Source organism: Bos indicus x Bos taurus, chromosome 21 (genome assembly GCF_003369695.1).
Source record: "Bos indicus x Bos taurus breed Angus x Brahman F1 hybrid chromosome 21, Bos_hybrid_MaternalHap_v2.0, whole genome shotgun sequence".
NCBI classification, from domain to species: domain Eukaryota; kingdom Metazoa; phylum Chordata; class Mammalia; order Artiodactyla; family Bovidae; genus Bos; species Bos indicus x Bos taurus.
The window spans coordinates 23,281,646-23,296,923 of NC_040096.1; the positions used below are offsets into that span (position 1 = coordinate 23,281,646).

Genomic DNA, 15,278 nt, shown 5'->3' on the forward strand with positions numbered 1-15,278 from the left:
TTGGACACAGAGATTTTAATTATTCACTCCTACTCCTCACATTTTCTAGGCCGAAATCTTCTCTTCTGTGCTCCGTGGCCAGTTACCCCAGGTCTTCACTGAAGTGCTAGCCATATATTCAAGCAGGTTCAAAGCTGCTTTCATCATTTCTCTTCCTCCCCCCTCCCCCCTCCCCCCACATAACTGACATATCACAAGAGTCACTTTTTGTAAGAGTACGATTCATGACTGTTAGCAACGATTCACGACTTTTAGCAACTTTTGGTGCCACTGAACATCTGCATTCTACTCTCTCCTCACAGAGCCTGTCACACAGCTACTTCTCAAAGAAACACTCTGGCTCAAATATGTCGTTCTTCAAGTTCTCTGGTGTTCCTTCTATGGAAATAGGAGAGTTGAGGTCAAACCTCATTTCTTGTTTGCTTGTGTAGCCTTGGACAAATTATCTGTCATCTCTAAGCCTTGTTTTTTTTTTTTTAAAGAAGATAGGGACTTCTCTTGTGGTCCACTGGTTAAGACACTGTGCTTCAACTATAGGGAGCACAGGTTCAATTCCTGGTAGGGGAACTAAGATCTCACAAGCTACACAGCAAAAAAATAAATATGTAATAAAAATTTTTAAAAAGAGATATCTACCTTGGTATGTTATTGCGAGGATAAAATGAGGTAACATCAAAGTGTTGCCCAGCTGGTTGGCCTGTAGTAAACGCTCAATAAATAGTAGCAGTAGAGTGTCCACAGTTTGACAGGGCTGTTTTACCAGGACTATTGCGAAATGTTTGCATCAGAACCTCTTCCTACTATTCAAATCAGCCAAGTCAGAGTGTTCTCCTTTGGTCTGGAAAAGTGATGAAAAAATGACATTTGTTCATTCTTACATTGTAGGTGGTGGAAATGATTATCATAATTGCATTTTAGAAATTAGGAAACTGAACCTCTCTCTTGGCTAGTCTCCCCACCTGCAGATGCTGACGACTTCTGTGGAGGTGCCCACCCACCTGTGGGTGGGGGCCGACTCCTGTTTGCCCTGGGGAAAACGGAGTCAGTCCTTGCAATGTCTAACTGGAACATGCAAAATTCTGAAGGGAGACATGTATTTCCCCAAGTGAGCCAGGATCACAACTCATACCCCAAATATGACAGTGGGTCAGGGGTCCCCCGAGAGGACTTGGGAGAGAGGAGTAGTACGAGGTGGCTTGAAGGGGGAGATGGAGCAGTCTCAGAAAAGCATTCGACAGAAGGATGGCCAGTCTCCATCCTCTCTACCCCTCAAATCCAAATTACACACAGGTGCTACTGCCGGCAATGCATATACTCTGTGTGTTTCTGTGCTTATTGGAGATTCACCACCTTCAGTAAATTTCTCCTGGTTGATTTCCCTTTGAGCTGATAGTCTCTACTCTGAGGCCTCTCGTACTTGGATATCCAGTTGGAATTACCTTTTCCTGCCCTCCATCAGGTTACTATGCGCGCTTTTACATTATGCCTATCTACATCCATATCCTCTGCTCGATTCTTCAATTAGATCTTCAGATTTGTATTTTACATTTAAAAAAATCTTTTCACTCCCCCAACATTGAGCCTAGAAATATATATTGGGTGTTAATAAATGCTTGTGGAGTGAAAAAATAAGTTGCAAATCTTAAGAGTCTTTAGGGATTTTTCCTAGAGTTCTAACTGAACAGAAACAAATATTAAATAAGTGAGTAAAGTTTGTGTTTACAAAAATGAGCAAATTAAAATGCTGAAGAAAAAAATTAATTTTTGTTCCAGAGAAATAACACGCTTTCAGCTCATTTCTAGCCCCTGGGGTTTAGTCATCAGTAAGTTGTCACCCACCCTCCTGAGAAGCTCTCAAGGCATATGTGTCACACGCCTTGAGAGGAACATATGGAACCCACCATCAGATGCAAAGGGGGTGCTTGTGACTACATGGAGACACTGTTTTGCCAATGTTCTCACTCCTTTTGGAGGATTCACCTTCATTCTGACTCACTTTCTTAAATGTTTACCTTTGTATTTGCCAACTGTTTGAATTGGTGTTTCAACTGTTCTGACCATCTGCTGGGAGAAAACTTTGAGATTATGTCAGTTTTTGTGTCAAACTGTATAGGTTTGGAGTTGGAGAACTTGAAGCTCAGCAAGTCTGACTCCTTCATTCATACAGTCGCAAGGCTTCTTCACTGCCTCGTGTGTGTCAGTCCTGGGGCTAGGTGTTGGCAAGGCAGAGACTCCCAGCACTGATACTCACAGGGAAGATGGACATGAAAACAGACTCAATGAGGTGATGCAGGTGCTGTGATAAACGGGTGTCTGGGGAACATGTGCTATGCTCAGGAGGTGAGCTGAGTCTTTAGGTAGAGTGTGTACTAAGAGGGGAGGAAGTAGGAAAAGATTAGTCTAACATACAATGGAGAAGAAAATAGGGGCAAGACCAATAAACATTTATTGAACATTATTCATAAAATGTTCATATATATGGGCTGCCAGATTCTATGCTAAAGACGTGAAAGATACAGCCTTCCTCTCAAGGAGCTTATCATTTAAGTGCACATAAACAAATTATACATTGTGATAAATGCACTGACTATATGTGGGGACCAGTTAGAGGCCATCACCTGGTCTTCACTAGAAGGGATGAGGGTCAGAACTAACAGAATGATGGAAGAAAAAAGGAGTGAATAAATAGAAGAGATGGTCAGGAGCTGAAGTCCACCGGACTTGGGGAAGGCCTGGGTGGGTAGGATGGGAGAGAAGGAGAAGTCCTGGGTGACTTCCAGGTTTCTGATGTGGGTAACTGGAAAGAATCATTCTCTGAAAAGAGAGATAGAGGCAGATGAACAGGTTCAGGAAGAAAGAAGAATTCACATTAAGATACATGCTGGAGATGTCTGCTGGACATCCAGATAGAAATTTCCAGCATGCAGCAATACTTCCAAGTCTAGAGCTCAGATATGATGGATGTCTGGGGATATCCATTGTTGAGTCATCAGCACAGAGCGGGAAGCTGAAGTCATAGAAGAGTCTGAGTCTCCAAGGGCAACACCAGGAGAGCAGAGTCGGGGCCATGGGTAGGGGAATGAGGGGTCAGCCGAGGAGAAAGAAACAGCAATCCAGGGCAGAGAAGAATCATGAGAAATCTGAAAACAGAGTGAGAAGAAGGTTTAAGGGAGGGAGGAGATAAAAGTGTCAAATGCTTCCCAGATATTAAGTAAACTGAAGATTTTAAACCAACAGCAGCTGAACTTGGCCCTAGGTCAACTTTGTCTGGGGAACTTTCCCAGTGTGGTTTCAGTGGCGTTGTCTGTGGGCAGAAACCTGACTGCAGTGGACAGAAAAGAGGGGAGGGTAGAATGCTGAGGCTGTGGGCACTCTTTGTAAGATGTGCCCCATGAGGGGGAAAGGAGATCCGAGATCTTTATAGGAGGACACAGGATTGAGGCAGGGTATCAGTTTTGTTTTGAGACTGGAGAAACTTGAGCAAGTTTACATGGTGTGGTGGGGGTGGGAGGAGCCCTTACAGAAGGAGAGTTGAAAACAGAGAAGAGAAGGAATAACTACAGGAGTGATGTTCAGCAGAGCTGAAGGGGACACTGATCAAAGACACAGCAGCGAGAGACTGGAAGACAAAAGGTGAAAGGGGGCAGAAAGAGGTCACCCTGCAGCAGAGGTCTTTCCCTGTGAGATTTGGAAATCAAGGGAATTGATATTGAAGCCTCAATATTATCTGCAAAATAAGAAAATGAGAAAACCAAGGCCCAGAGAGGTGGTGATCTGCATGATAATCTACAGAGTAATAGTTTGATTTAGTCAAGTTTCTTGACTCCTTGCCTGGTCCTCTTTCTACTCCCTAGAATTAACTCACTTGTTTTGAAGACATTTGCATTGCCTGAACATGTGTTTGAAAATGGGGCTTTTTTGTACCTTTCTTTTGAAAGATGACCAGGCAAGGCTGGCTTCACAAAATGGAAGACTCTGCCACCTGTCACCAAGGACAGTGAGCCTACCAAAACCCAGGAATGGGACCTAGAGATTTTCCCTCTTGAAATGAGTAAGGGACTTTCCTGGTGGTCCCGTGGCTAGGACTCCATACTCTGGGTTCAGTCCCTGGTCAGGGAGCTAGATCCCATATGCTGCAATTAAAGAATCTGTATGCCACAACTAAAGATTCCATGCACTGCAATGAAGACCCGGCACAGCCAAATAAATAAATGTTAAAAAAATTTTTTTTTTTTAAATGGGTAAGATAGCAGCAGTTCACCCTCGGACAGAGATCCTGACTTACTCATGCCTCTTTCCAGTGCTTGGAAAATGCACTGAACACTCAAACTGTGAGCATCACTTCACTGGAAAACATTCTAGAAAAGTACCTGGAGGGAGAGTATGGTGTTATGGGGGAAGGAGTGGCTGACAGTAAATTGTGGACAAGCCTCTTGGCCTTTCCACACACTTTCAAGGTCCTTTCTAAGGGTAATACACACATCTGAGGAAGAGGTGGACAGGACCAAGCACTGATGACCAGAGCTAGATGGTGGAGCACACAGAGAAAACAGTCACCAAAAATACAAAGGAAGGATAATGAAGATTAGAGCCATCATTTAGCCGTGGATGGGCCTGTCAAAAATTATGTCTACTTGGAAAACATAGCTTGTATCCTTAACTCATATAACATTAGGGAAAAGGAGGAAAAAACACCTTCATATCACAATCACACACTTTAGAACTGGAAAAGACTTTAAGTCCAACCTACTAAGACCAATTTATAGTTCTGTCATCCCCAAGACTGCTTCTCTCTCCTTCTTGTGTGATTTATTTAACAATATCAACTGGCTTCTAGGGTAATTAGAAATACTCAGATAGCTAGCAAACTTGCAACAAACACTGGGTTGCTTTCTGCAGTGTCCTGAATAAAGGCCCCTAGACAAAGGACTCTGGATGTGGGAGGCCGACCCTGAGGTGGAGAACTGGATTAAGATCCTATAATCTCTGATCAAAACCATTCCATGTAATTAAAGCCACAGGAGTACAAATGTGGCTCTAAACCAATGCCTTCTATAACTTGAAATGTTTCCCTTTTGGAGATTAAACCTTTATGTAACATATAATAACTTTATCATTATAATTTACATAGCATCTTTCTTCACTGGCACCTAAAGTGCTTTATACATGCAATGATTAATTCTTACAAGAATCTTACAAAGCAGACAATCAGCAAAGGTTATTATTCCCATTTTGCAGAAGATAAAATCAGAGCAGGGAAACATGATGAGATTTTCTGCAGGTCAGAAAAAATGAGTGGAAGATTATCATTTTTAAATTCTCTTTTGGGAACTTATTTATTGAGTTCAACCCTTGTGCTCTGGTGTGTTTGTGATGCAGTAGAGTGGGTGGGGTGGAAAGGGGGAATGGGTTTGAATAACACAATATAAAGACAAAAGAACATTTAGGAGCCCGTAATTCCAACTCGAGCTATAGAAACAGAAGTTAAATTGTGCCACTGGGCACAGTCTATGAAACTACAAACTCAGCAAATCTGCCTTGCCCCAGAAATGAGAGAGAGATTTTTTTACTCCCTTGTGAATGGTATGGATGTTAAAAATAAACAAAGTATTCAATTTTTACATTCATGATAGGAGAGAAAAGAGGGACTCCACCATATAAGGAAATGGGCTGAGATGAAAATTATCACGCACACACTCCCTGACCATGCTAACCAAAGCGGCAGCCTGTTACCCTCTGTGTTCTTACTGTGCTTAACTACTCTTCACAGCACATACATATTCATTTTTTTAATTGTCTATCTCCCCCACTAGAAATAGAAGCTCCATGAGGGCAGGGCTTTTATCCTTATTCATTGATGTTTTCAGGGCCTAGAACAGTACCTGGCTTCTAACACTCAAAAAGATGTCAAACTAATGAGGAATGCCTGTAGGTTATAGGTCTAGTTCTGTCATTGATCAATTCTGTGACCTTGGAGAAGTCATTTAATCTCTTAGGGGTGTTTATTAAGAGGAAAAAAAAAAAAGCATTCAACCAGATGATCCTTTCACCACTTCAATATTGTGATTTTATATACATATATATAATGAACCATAAAACAAGGCAAAGTGTGATTAAGCTAAAGTGAATAAATGTCACATTTCTGGGCTGCCCAGCATCTTTTGAATATCTTTCTGTTCAGACAATTTACTACCTGATGAGCACTCTCTCTCCAAGGATGATACTAGAAGTTCACTGGCCGAGTCTTCCTTTAAGCCAGGGACAAGCCATTTGACTTGGGTTCTGCTTATGAAATACAACTTCAAGAGATTTTTTTTTTTTTTTTTTTTTTAAGGTAAGCAATGTGAGGAAACAGGTACCATGTGGAGTTAGTTCACTTTTTGGTGGGGAGGTTGCAGGAGTTCCTGTTTTCTGGAGCTCCACATCAACCGTGGAGAGGAAAAGTCCGGGTTGTGTTGCAGCAGCAAAGTTGTTTAATGTGGCTCGAGACTTGTACAGTAGAGAATGAAAAGGAGAAAACAGTGTTTCACTAAGGAAAAAGCAAGGCCTTCTTAAGTATCACAGACTTGATCCAAATCCTGTTCTGCCACTTACTGGCTGTTCCTTTGAATAAATTATATTGCCTCTTCAGCTCCAGTTTAATCATTTAAGAAATGATTATTGTCTTAAATTCACTCACAGCCTCAGAAAACTCTTTGCTGTTACAATTCCCCCTGGGACTTCTGCTAAAGCGTTTGCCTCTAGATCTCTGGGTCAAAGTGAAGCTTCAAATTAGGTCAATCTATAAAGCTATGAGAAGATAAAATACTGAGCTACAACAGTAATAACAGAAACAGCAAAGTCAACTAATAAAAGGTAATTTTTTCCATAGGTATTAACAGGCCCAAAACACATTACTACCCAGCAGAAAAGAATTGTTATTACTTCTGTTATTTAGTTGTTAAGTCGTGTCTGACTCTTTGTGACCCCACGGACTGTAGTCGGGCTCCTCTGACCACTGGGATTTTCTAGGCAAGAATACTGGAATGGGTTGCTATTTCCTTCTACATAGGATCTTTCATGACTCAGGGATTGAACTCTTACCTCTTGCACTGGTAGGTGGATTCTTTACCACTGAGCCACTGGGCAAGCAGCTGATGCTGTAACAATTATCCTTAATTGCCAAGCAAAGATTAAATTATGGCCCACTTACTCTGGTTACGGTACAGAAGTAAGTACTATATTTTACGTATATTTCTAGAAAAGTGGTTCCAGTGAACATAAGTACTATATTTTACGTATATTTCTAGAGAAGTGGTTCCAGTGAACAAGTTTTGATACTAAAAGGCTGTCAGTTAACTGGAAAATTCCCTTTCATGGAACAGATTATTTCTCAGTGATGCCAGAAAGTGAAATATAGTAACTGACAAGATATCAGAATATGAGAAAATATTATGTGCATAAATAGTTTCATTTTAAAATTGGCTGGCATCCCCAGTTTTTCACAGAAACTCTCTGAAGCCTAGGAGCTCCTAAGTGCAGATTTGGAATTTAAAGAAAAGAAATATACTCTTTTCTATGTAAATTCTCATTACCTAGAAATAACACTATAATAAAGTCACAAGGAAATCAGAAAGCTGGACTCAAAAACTGATTTCCCAAATATCATCTCTGACTGCTGATACCAACCAGGCAAGCATTTGCCTGAGTTTTTCAACTATTATATTGCTACCCATCTTTATTCCAATTTCCCCTTCAAGTTTATTATTTCCTATTCCCCCTTCCTAAATATGGGTTATTTCCTGAGCTGTAGGTTTTGGCCTTCTGCTCTTCTCTATAAATACTTTCTCCTTCGGAAAGATCATATACCCTAATGTTTTCAACTGTTGTTTCTTCACGGATGACTCACACATTTACCTATTTAGGTATAGCTTCTCTTTCATCAGCTTTAGTCCTGTATTTCTAAAACCCCCCTAAGATTTTTCTTCTGAATATTTCACTACTATTTCAAATTTTAAAAATCTTTTTTGAGCTCTGAGCTCATTTTTGTTTTAAAACCAACACATGCTATGCACCTCCCTTCTCAGTTACAATTTCCAAGACTTAAAGAATTGGAGTCTTTTCTGATTCCTCCTGATTCTTTTCTCCCATCATCCACTTGGCTACTATACCAATCAATTATTGTAATCTTGGTCTTTTTGCTTTCACCTTTATTACCCAACACCAAGACTATCCTATCTTCCCATTCATACTATCTTTCACACTTGAGCTAGGGTAATGTCTCTAAAACGTAGATTGGAACATTCACAGTTCATCATTCATTCCACAAACACTTACTGAGTGCGTATTTTATACAAAGCACTACGTTACACACTCAGGATGCAGAAATGAATGGTTATGGTCTAGAAGGGAGAAAAGACTTGTACACAAATAGAAGTTCCAACTGAGAAACTGGTACTGAATGAACAGATTAAGAATGGTTTCCAAAGCATAATGAACATTCAGTAGAAGGAAAACTTATTTCTAGATGGAGCTATTATTTCATTCAGCTTTAATTAAAGGATAGAATTTCAACATCCCAAGATAGAGACATGAGCCTCAACAGAGCCTCCCCTGAATTTCTTGTCACTAGTCAATTTCTATTGCTTGAGAAAGGCCAAAAACGCTGGTCAGTATCAATGGGGCAAACAGAAACGGCATCAAATTGAAACATTGATGTTTCCAAGCTGGAAACTCATGAGAGTATTAAAGAAATGAGGGAGCCACTCTGGAAAGCAATTTGGGAGGAAGGAGGCCAAAATACTCTGCGGAATAGTCAGCGTTTATACACCTACGATGGAGAAGGCAATGGCACCCCACTCCAGTACTCTTGCTTGGAAAACCCCATGGACGGAGGAGTCTGTTAGGCTGCAATCCATGGGGTCGCTAAGAGTCGGACACGACTGAGCGACTTCACTTTCACTTTTCACTTTCATGCATTGAAGGAAATGGCAGCCCACTCCAGTGTTCTTGCCTGGAGAATCCCAGGGACGGGGGAGCCTGGTGGGCTGCCGTCTCTGGGGTCGCACAGAGTCGGACACGACTGAAGTGACTTAGCATAGCATAGCATAGCATACACCTACGAACATTACAGAAGAAACGGACAAGACTCCCGAAGGGAGCTGGGTACTGACGACTTAAGCTGGAGCAGAGTGGGGCCGTGTTTCGGTAAAAACAGGTACAAAACGGACTAGAGAAATCTTACTACTGAGGTTCGCCTGAGCAGGAGTGAAGGGTGTAGTATCGCTGAAGGGATCCCCTCGCGCCTACTCGGCCGGCAATCGCCTCAAATTCCTCACGCAGACTCGGCGCAGGCGGCCGAAGGCAGCTTTTCCCGCCCTTCTCAGCTGAGAAGTTCCAGAACTTTCGTCCCTAGCCGTCGCCGGCTCCAAATCAAGAGGGCTCAAAATACAGCGATGCGTCTCTTCCTACCAGTCACCAGGCCAGTTGGAAGCGCACGGAAAGCATCAACACTTTTAGCCCGACCTAACTACTCTCGCCGGAGAAGGCAATGGCAACCCACTCCAGTACTCTTGCCTGGAAAATCTCATGGGCGGAGGAGCCTGGTAGGCTGCAGTCCATGGGGTCGTGAAGAGTCGGACACGACTGAGCGACTTCACTTTCACTTTTCACTTTCATGCATTGGAGAAGGAAACGGCAACCCACTCCAGTGTTTTTGCCTGGAGAATCCCAGGGACGGGGGAGCCTGGTGGGCTGCCGTCTCTGGGGTTGCACAGAGTGGGACACGACTGAAGCGACTTAGCAGGAGCAGCAAGTACTCCCGCAGAGCCCCGCACAAGCCATCAGCATTGAGAAAACTGGGAAAAATGCACAGGGAGATCTGAAGATCCCGCGAGACTTCACAGGCCTGCCTCGGCCTCAGCGCGCCGGAAGCGGAAGTCAGGAGGCGGTCGGATTCTGGCCGAAGTGGCTCTGTTACCTGGGAGAGCTGAAGGAGTGTACACAGAGGTACTGTGCCAGCGCCCTGGACCGGAGGTAGGTTTACGTGCGCATCCGGAGCCCTGAGCGGGATAGACACAGTCCTGGGTGGAGGAGTCCTTTCGGGCCGCAGGGAGGAGGGAGTCGGGCGGGCAGGCCGAACTGAGTGGCCGGCGAGGTGTCCTCGGGCTCTGCAGTTCTGGGACCGGACTTTTTGGCGAAACCAGAAGCCGCTTCCCCCCTCTTGGCCTCTGATTTCCCTCGCGCCTGGGGCCGAGGTGTTTTAGAAGGAGCCCAGCAGTCAAAGCTGCGAGAGAGAACTGAGAAACGCAGCGGTTCTCAGTCGGTGTCTTCGTCGGTTAACTCTCTGGGTTCATCTCTCAGGGCATGATTGCCCATTCTGGGTAGTCCTTTCCGAGGTCAGTGACCCACAGCGAAAGTTCCGTGTGGTTTTATTTAGGGCCTAAAAACTAGCCGTCCTCGAGTACACATCTACCTTGTTTGTTGTTGTTGTGTTTGTTTTTAACAGAAAAGAACATACTTTGTCTAGTTATTATTCACGCTCGGATTGATTTTGAAGGCCCGGAGGACAAGTCTTGTAGCTCTTCGGTAGCACTTTAAGCTCCAATTTCCTGTTTCAAATTAGCGTCGGAAGTCTTTTAATCCTACCACTTAATTAACTAAAGATCCTTACGGTTCCCGTCCCCGCGGCACACACCATTTGAGGGTTTCTTTCAAGGGAGTAAAGTTTATTGTTTTTCTTCCCACAGATCTACACAATCTAAACATTAAACAGAACAGTCGCTTCAAATCCCTGAGGTGAGTAAAGCATGGATCAATGAAAATCCTTTCATCCTCACCAGTAATGATAAAGTTGATAAACATTTGCTTATTTGTGGGAGCGGGATCCTGGGCGAACATTAAATACAATAGCATATTTGCCTTGCCTTATGATTTTTATCACCTCTCTGGTTAGGTATGGGTCATCTTTCTGGTGATTTCAGTGTTTCCTAAAGACATTGAGGCACGGTTTTAATTTGCTGAATCTATCTTAAACTGTACCTTGGATTTGAGAATTTGACAGCTGTTTGCCAATCTCAGACACATTAGTATTTAATAAGACATACTCTAATGTCTAGAAGTTAAAACATCTAGATACTGTTTCTTTAATCCAAATAATAATCTTTGTTTAATTTCGTTGGGACAACAGTAGTATTATAAATATTCGCATGAGTTTTGAGGAGTTTGGAGGAAAGACAAACTAATGAAAAAGCTGTCTTCTACTATCACATCTCTTTGACAAAAGCTTTTTATTATAACTGAATTGATAAAGGAAGAAAAATAATTCTAGGATGTCAAATAAGAGAGATTTGGTTTTAAAGTTTTAACATGATGTCATATATACCCCACATCATAAAACAAGTCTTGAGGCAAAGAATAGAAAGATAGGGTTTAGGTTAGGAAAGGTAGGGGATGGGACTGCATCAAGAAAGGACTGGACATTGAGTGAAGTGAAAGTGAAAGTTGCTCAGTCCTGTCCAACTCGTTGCAACCCCATGGACTATACAGTCCATGGAATTCTCCAGGCTAGAATATTGGAGTGGGTAGCCTTTCCCTTCTCCAAGGGATCTTCCTGACCCAGGAATCAAACCGGGGTCTCCTGCATTGCAGGTGGACTCTTTACCAGCTGAGCTATCAGGGAAGCCCCAGGGCATCTGGAGCTACCTCCAAAATACTTCCAGGGCTGGCTTCCAGATCTTGGTTGAAGATAAAAAGAAGTGAACTCTTTCTTCCTTGATTCCTCAAGGATTAGGCCTTCTGCAGCCTAAGTCAAATCTTTTCTCAGAGGTAGGGAGCTCTCTGAAAATTTGGGTAAATACGGCTTCAAATGTGAATCCATAATTGCCCTGGAAAACTCAGCTGAAAAAAATTTGTTTTCATAGCCATTACATAATATTTGTAGTACTTCTTTTCATGTGTCAGAACACCTAGAATAAGAATGTATTAGAGAAAAAGAGAAAATATATTAGATACCATTCTATAGTAATTACCTTCGACTTTAATAGCTCTGTGTTTAAAGGCCTTTTTGTCTGTCTTTCCAGAGACTTCCCTGGTGGCTTAGAGGGTAAAAGCATCTGCCTACAATGCGGGAGACCTGGGTTTGATCCCCTGGAGAAGGAAATGGCAATCCACTCCAGTATTCTTGCCTGGAAAATCCCATGGACAGAGGAGCCTGGCAGGCTACGGTCCATGGGGTCGCAAAGAGTTGGACATGACTGAGTGACTTCACTTCATTTCACTGTATTTTCAGTCTTTTTCTTTCTTTGTTGGCTCTTCTTTTATTTTCCTGTCACCAACCATCAGGTGTTTTAGTCTGGGGAAAAAGAGATAATCTTCCAGTAAGCCCTTAGCTACTGCCCTTTGTGTGTGTCTCCAGCCAGGCCTCTTGAAAGCTTAGTATAGACTAATGGGTGTAGATTTCTATTTCCTTACTTTCCAATTACTTCTTAATTAATTGTAGTCCTGCTTTAATCCCTGCTACTCTAATCAGCTCCTAATGGCTAAATCGAATTAATTTTCTCTTGGTTCTTTCCAGTTACTATTCAACACTAATGACCTTTCACTCTTTAATCTCTTGCCTTCTATGATAATCTCTTGGGTTCTCCTCTTAGCCCTTCTTTATCGTCTTTATACGGTGATGTTCTCTAGGATTGTTTTTTGATACTCTTTCTTTTTCCATAGCCTTCCTGAGGAGTCTCATTCTCACAGCATTATCCACCAGCAAAACTGATGTATCCCATTGCATTCATTGTCCACCCAGTTCTCTGTCCCAGATATTTAAACTGTGAACTGACTCTTCATGTGGATATACACATCATAACTAACTTAACTCAGTGTGGATCTTCACCGACCTTCACTTTCTAGTTCCTGTGATACCATAACCTGACCAATTATTTGGCCACAAACCTAGGAGTTATCCTTTATCCCCTCCTCTCTTCATAACATCTACTCAGTGACTGATTCCTTTTGGAATTCTTTTAAAACTATTTTCACAGTCTGTGCCTCGGATTAAATCCTCACCATGTCACCTATGTTATTGCAGTAATCTGCCCTTAAACTCACTAATCTGTTCTCTACAGTGTTATTAATAGAAAAGTGATCCTTCTAAATGGTAAATTTGCTCTTGAGACTTTCCTGCTTAAACCACCCCTTTGCCTCAGAAAAAGCAGAGTTGTTTACATTAAATACAAAGTATTTCACTATTTGACTTTTGCTCACTTTTAGAGCTTCATTTCTTGACATTTGCTGCTCTTCCCTTTATATTTATACCACAACTGTCTATTCTACCAGATCTCAGCTCTTTGTGGGCAAGGTTCATGATATATTGTTCATCTTTGTATCCCAGGCTCCTAGTTAGCACAGTGCCTCTGTTATAGTAGTGAAGAAAGACTGAATTGAATCTAGCCTGTCTGAGGTTTAAAGGTACACAAGGGCTTTACGCATACTCTGCCTAAAAGTGTTTACTTCCTATTTTCTATCTGGTAAAGATGGTGTTACTTAAAAAAAAAATTCTAATAGAAACACATTAAAAACCTGTACAGAATTTCAGAATGACTGACACTTCTGAAGCTGTTCCAAATTTTGAAGAGATGTTTGCCAGTAGATTCACAGAAGATGACAAAGAATACCAAGAATACTTAAAACGCCCTCCTGATTCCCCTCCGATTGTTGAGGAATGGAATAGCAGAGCTGGTGGCAGCCTGAGAAATAGAGGCAATCGGTATGTATTACTTCTGAAGAGTAAATGCAGATGGCTGATCTGGGAGAGGACAGCTCGAATCATCTAGCCCCCAAGGCCCATGAGGGCAGGCATCAGTGTTTTTGTTCAGTGTGCTATACTGAGTGCCTAGTAACTGCTTAAGTCCCTGATAAATTTTTGCTTTAATATTTTGTCAGCACCATATTTTTTTCCCCTTGCTATGCAGCCATGTGTATGTGTATTTTAATGGGTTTTTTTTTTTTTTTTAATCTTTCTCTGGACTAATATTTTCTTGGCAATTATGCTTTAAAAACCTAGGGTCTTCTACAAAACGTTTACATTAAATTCCATAAAGAAGGTATTGTTTTGGTTTCCATTTAGAAAGAAGTTTATACAATGGAAATTACTTCCATTTAATACCTCAAAATAGATAAAAGGAATATTACCATACTGCTTTTGAACAACTGAATAGGTTTAGTTTGCTTCAGAACCATCCTATTGTTTTGAGTTTGCAGCTATAGTTTACCTCTTCTCTGCAAAGTCTATCCAGTATAATACTGGATCTGAATTTTAGGAAAGTTTTGAATACCTGGTGCAATAACACTCTAAAGAGAACTGGTTTTTACTCTTTTGTTTACTGAGTATTAGATTGAGAAATGAAATGCACCAGGCTAGATTTCTCATGTGTTTTTATTCTTAAGGGAAGTATAAAAATATTTCTGTTTTGTTGTTGTAGGTTGCAAGATAACAGACAGTTTAGAGGTAGGGATAGCAGACGGGGGTGGCCAAGTGACAATCGATCCAATCAATGGCATGGACGATCCTGGGGTAACAATTACCCGCAGCACAGACAAGAACCTTACTACCCCCATCAATATGGACACTATGGTTACAACCAAAGGCCTCCCTATGGCTACTACTGATAGAAGTGTCACCAACTTTTAGTAAAATTATTTACTCTGTTAACATGACAAAAGTTTACATTGTGTCTTTTGTTGGTCATAGTTTTACATCTGATTGTAGAAAATGGATTGTTAATTTTTTGGAACTTGGGACTTTTAAAAAATTTGCTCTTATTGGAGAGACATGATGGTTGCTGGAAATAAATACTCCCCTAAAAAGGTTGTGGGTTATATTGCTTGACTTCTACCTCAGATTCATCTTTGTTTCATGACTTAATAGTGTTTTGAATGTTGTATATAATTTTCCTTGTTAGACCTTCAGGAGTTGTCTTTGTTTTACACAGAAATAAAAATTTTATGTAGAAAATGCTTGCTTTTAATTTGTAAGATGAAATATCCCTATACTCAGATGTGTGCATTCCTCAAATTTTACACAGGGAGTACAGTCAGCTCCTAAATGCACCACTATGCCTACTTATGATGTGTTGTACCCAGTAGTAATTGAAAGGTAAAACAACTGCAGTATATTTCATTTGGCTTTTGTTGTTATGTGAATGTGGAACTTTGTAGTTACTCTATAGGTATGAGTCATCTTCACAATCATTTTGGTCTCTTTTTAGAGGGATATCAAGAATAAAGCTATAAAATCAGGAAGGAAT

General features: G+C 41.4%; 1 protein-coding gene across 4 annotated transcripts; it reads left to right on the forward strand.

Moving 5' to 3' along the window:
• The first annotated feature begins 9,906 nt into the window (after nt 1-9,906).
• On the forward strand, nt 9,907-15,278 carry RAMAC (RNA guanine-7 methyltransferase activating subunit). Of its 4 annotated transcripts, none has more exons than XM_027520742.1 (5): nt 9,907-10,014; nt 10,728-10,776; nt 12,060-12,082; nt 13,560-13,738; nt 14,454-15,278. In XM_027520742.1, exons 4-5 carry the CDS (start codon nt 13,569-13,571, stop codon nt 14,638-14,640), a joined length of 357 nt encoding a protein of 118 aa, XP_027376543.1. In that variant the 5' UTR covers nt 9,907-10,014; nt 10,728-10,776; nt 12,060-12,082; nt 13,560-13,568; the 3' UTR covers nt 14,641-15,278. The 4 variants fall into 4 exon arrangements, with proteins under 4 accessions (XP_027376543.1, XP_027376541.1, XP_027376544.1 ...); XM_027520743.1 differs by lacking the exon at nt 9,907-10,014 and adding an exon at nt 10,083-10,376; XM_027520740.1 differs by lacking the exon at nt 12,060-12,082.